The following is a 4,288-nucleotide window of genomic DNA, read 5'->3' as shown; positions in this document are numbered from 1 at the left end:
GGGGGGGGGCCCGGCCCCGGCCCCCCCCCGCCCGCCCCCCCCCCCCCCCCCCCCCCCCCCCCCCCGGGAGGGTTTGGACCAGGCTCGGGGTTTTACAGATGATTTTCTGCCCAGCGGAGCCGTGGTCCCCTCGCGGCACCGAGGCCTTGGCTCACGGCAGGGAGACCCTCCGGAGGGATGGGGTTGCCGGGGGGAGCGATACCCTCAGAAAACAGCAAAGCTTCCTTTTTACTGGGTCTTTTTGTTCAAAAGTAGATATTCCTGGGGGTGCAAGAGCTGTGCCTGGAAGGGTTTTGAAAAACTAGCAGTTTTGGCCACCTCAAGCTTTCTTCATCATGGCTTTTTGTTTTTTTGTTTTTTTTTATTTTTAAGACAAGAGCATTTATGGAGTGATGCTCCCATGGAGGCCTCAATGTTTCTAAACAACGGCCTGGAAAAATCTAGTGTCCGCAGCCCTGAAAGCAGAAGTTTTAAAAATAAATTCCTCCCCAGCCTCTGGCAGATTAATCGGGCAGGGGCATAATCCGGGCAGCAAATTGCCGAAAATCCTTGGAGTGAACCGGCAGAGATTTCGAGAGGCAAATTTCTCATTTTCTTGGGCTAAAAATAGATGCAAGAAAAATGGCTTTTAAAATGGAAGAAAAGGTGGTGGGTGACTTTGCTCTCGGCGTCCTCCCGGTGAAAGGACGGTGAGTGCCTGGCCCAAAAGCGTGATTGATAGCCGGGCTTTTTCCTGAAGAGCTCCATTAGCTTGCACAAATGCTTTTCCTTTTTTTTTTTTTTTTATTTTTGAGACTAAAAGGCTGAAAACTGCCCCATTTTGGACGCCTTGCAGGGTGTAGCGTTACCTCGCGCCACCTCCTTTGGCTTTAGTTCACGCAAAAGGCGGCTTGCAAGATTGCAAGAGCAAGAAAGCAAAAAACCCGCCAGCCGCCAGCGCTTAGAAATGAAAACGCGGTCGTCTGCCAGAAGGAGGAAGGGAAAAAAACCAACGGCAATAATAAATGTTTTCACCTCCTGCACTCCAGCCCTTCCCGGGGTCAGGAGGACCGTGCGCTACAGAGGGCAGTAACGACCTTGCAGGAGTAAGTCCATGAAGAAATCTGCGTTTAATTAACAAAAATATTTAACTTCTCTCTCAAGATAAATTAATCGTTAATCATCCGGTTCGGGGAGCCGAGTTACGCCGCTAACCCCCGCCAGTTAAGACTCGTGTTGAGTTGTTCCCTCGCTTGCGTTCCCGGCCAGAAGGTGCAGAGGTGAAACCCCGCCGGCGTGCCAGGGCTTGGTCCGTTGAGGTTTTATTTGTTGGGAGCCGGGGGGTGCGCCCCTGCGTTTGTTAGGCAAGCAGCAAGTTGTCCAGCATCTCTTTGATTTTTGGTTTGCTTTACGTTCCCTAAATGACGCAGTAGTTTGTCGCGTACTAGAGTTTGCTTTTTGCAGGTGTTTTTTGCCGAGTGTCTCGTGAGACTCTTACAAGCCAGCTGCTCCTGCCCAAAACGGAGGGACCCAAGTCAAAGAGCAGACGGGGGCTTGCTCCGGGCTCCAAACTCTTTAGGAATGTGCCAGAACCCTAAGCTGCCGTTTCAGGAGTGGGTTTCCCCTCTGCTTTTCTGTCCCCGCTTTATGCAGTGGAAGAACTCTGCCTCCCCTTTCTAGCAAGGGCTTGGTTATTCGGTGCCTGCCGGCTCCGCCTGCTCCCTGTTGGCAGTGGGGCTTGGGGGGGATCCCGTTGGGCGCTAACCGAACTTCTCCCCACCTCCACTGTGCGTAGGTAACGAGCTGGCACCCCCTGGGAGAGGGTCTGGCAAGGGCGGGGGGGCTGCCGGTCCCCCAAATGCAGCTTTCCCCTCTGTGAGCAGCGTGATGCTCACCCTGCATTTTAAAATTAGGGGCCACGTCGCCCGAGCACACGGGGCTGCAACACCCCAAGCCCTGTTTCAGCTCTCGGCCCCCGTTCCGGGGGCAGCGTTTCGTTCCAGCACGGTGTCAGGGGCTCTCTCGCTGCGTTTCAGGGGCAACACCAGGGTGGAGGAAGCCTGTGAAATGTACACCAGGGCTGCCAACATGTTCAAGATCGCCAAAAACTGGAGCGGTGAGTACAGCCCCCGCCGTTGGGGGGGCTGCGTAGAGGGTGGCTGACGCCGGGGTGACCCGCGAGTGCCCGAGCATCTTCCTGCGAATTATCGCAGCGGAGTTTTACATCCCAGGCTGTTGCCATGGGGACGGTCCCTATGGCGATGCAGTTCCTCTGCTCTGCCCCGCCCTGCGATGATTTCAGTACTGGGAGGGTGGGCAAAGGGGGGGTGACCTGAAGGTTCCTGATGTTCAGTTAGCCGGGGCGCAGTCTGTCGTTTTTTTTAAAATGAAAGCTCGTAATTCTGCCGGGAAGCCTGCTAAAGGGGCGCTGCCCTGGCTTTGCCCTCCTGCAAGGAAATCCCTTGGGGTGGGGCGTCAAGTCCGACGGGTTCCGAGATCCAGGGGATCCCCCTTGCTGATCCAGTAGATGCAGGGCGCAGCCAGTAGCGAGGATGAACGCGCGCTGCCAGGGATGAGCGTGAGTCCGACGGGTTCCGAGATCCAGGGGATCCCCCTTGCTGATCCAGTAGATGCAGGGCGCAGCCAGTAGCGAGGATGAACGCGCGCTGCCAGGGATGAGCGTGCGGGTGGGATGCCCCCACTGCGCCCCAGGGGGACGGCTCAACACGCGGGGCCCCCCCCCCCCCCCCCCCCCCGCCGGACGAGCAGTGCCTGGCCACACACGCTTGGGGGTTGTCGCATCTCTAAACCTCTCCGGTTCCTGGGAAGCGACGCGTGCTTCGCCGTTTTGCGGCGATCCCGCTCGTTGCCGGGCTGGAGGGGTACACGGGGTCGGTGTGCGCTTCTCTCCCAGCCGCAGGAAACGCGTTCTGTCAGGCGGCCAAGCTGCACATGCAGCTGCAGAGCAAACACGACTCGGCCACCAGCTTCGTGGACGCCGGGAACGCCTACAAAAAAGCAGACCCGCAAGGTAAGGGGGGGGCGAAAGCCGGGATTGTTTCTTGCAAAGCTGCTTAGCGGCAGAGGAGGTGGCGTGCCGAGGCTTTCGGTAGTCACCGGCTCCGTGGGGCTGCGGATCCTCGCTGCAGGCTACTCGAAAGACGTAATACCTCCTGCCCTTAGCCCCAGGCCCCTCCCAGGGGCTTCCCCGGGGCAGAGGCGAGGCGGGAGGAGAACGGACTGACCTTTGATGGGATGAGGATAAAGGATCTGGGTTCTTTAGATCTGGCCGCAAAGAGCAGGGCTGTGGTTGTCTGGAAGACCTCCGATTCCCCTTACCCTAGCTGAGTGTTTGGAAACAAACCAGCCGACCCACCAGTATTACTGATGCTTTCCTGTGCCAGCGGGCTGAAGAAACTAACTCGGGGCCGATTATACTGTTTTATAATTGTAAAACACCCAGATTTCCTAGGAAATGGCAGGCTCTGCATGTTTATGAGATCGGCGTTTTGAATTTTGCTCTGTTTGAGGATGCAGCCTTACAAACCCGGGGTACAAGTCGTTTGTAATTTGCCCGTCCTAATTTTGGACTGTTACCTTTCAGCGTCGGAGTTCTTGCCCGGGCGAGCCGGCAGGCTGTTGGTGGGGTGCGGGCTGTGCGGGGTGGGTGAATCAGGATTAGATCCGCGGATGCAAAAATGCAGGGGGGTGTTACACCCGTAGGTCTTAGGGGTTGAAAACGCTGTGTCGGTTGTTTCGGAAGTATAAAAGTGTGCCAGACGTACATACACTTGTGAGTAGATATTTACTGAAGAAGCTGGCTTGTGGTCTGAGGAAGAGAAATGTTACCGAGATCTGGTTTTTGGAGGCGCGGGGTGGGGGGGGCAGGTCTTGGGCTGGGCAGTCTGACGTGCTGGCTGACTGTTGTTTTTCCTGAACACTCATGCTGCAGAGGCCATCAACTGCTTAAATGCAGCTATCGATATCTACACCGACATGGTAAGAAGCTGCACTGGCAGCTCGTGGACCGATGTGCTTGTAAGAGACGCAGCTCGGTAAATGCTGTGTGCGCTGGGCCGGGGGGGGGGGGAGCCCCCGTCTCACGTGCAACCTCTGCCTTCTCTAGGGGCGATTCACTATCGCTGCCAAGCACCACATCACCATTGCGGAGATCTACGAGGCCGAGCTGGTAGACATTGAAAAGGTAAGGACGCCGGGCGCTGCTGGTACTGCTCTGCAGGTGCTGCGGCGGCGGCTGCATTTCCTTCCCCCGCCCGAACCGCGCCGAGGTCCGCGGCGCCGCAAAAAA

At 56.9% G+C, this 4,288-nt stretch overlaps 1 protein-coding gene across 1 annotated transcript in view; it reads left to right on the top strand.

Moving 5' to 3' along the window:
• The window catches only part of NAPB (NSF attachment protein beta), a 12,665-nt gene that overhangs the window by 2,248 nt on the left and 6,129 nt on the right, over positions 1-4,288 (top strand). The window contains exons 2-5 of the mRNA XM_009288432.2: positions 2,016-2,095; positions 2,894-3,010; positions 3,932-3,978; positions 4,106-4,183. Coding sequence (XP_009286707.2) covers positions 2,016-2,095; positions 2,894-3,010; positions 3,932-3,978; positions 4,106-4,183 — 322 coding nt within the window. The remainder of the gene's footprint in view (positions 1-2,015; positions 2,096-2,893; positions 3,011-3,931; positions 3,979-4,105; positions 4,184-4,288) is intronic.

The sequence above is a fragment of the Aptenodytes forsteri genome, unplaced genomic scaffold (genome assembly GCF_000699145.1).
Source record: "Aptenodytes forsteri isolate BGI_AS27 unplaced genomic scaffold, ASM69914v1 Scaffold185, whole genome shotgun sequence".
Taxonomy (NCBI): Eukaryota; Metazoa; Chordata; class Aves; order Sphenisciformes; family Spheniscidae; genus Aptenodytes; species Aptenodytes forsteri.
The sequence above is the reverse complement of the archived record's forward strand: the minus strand, read 5'-3'. Positions and strand labels throughout refer to the sequence as shown.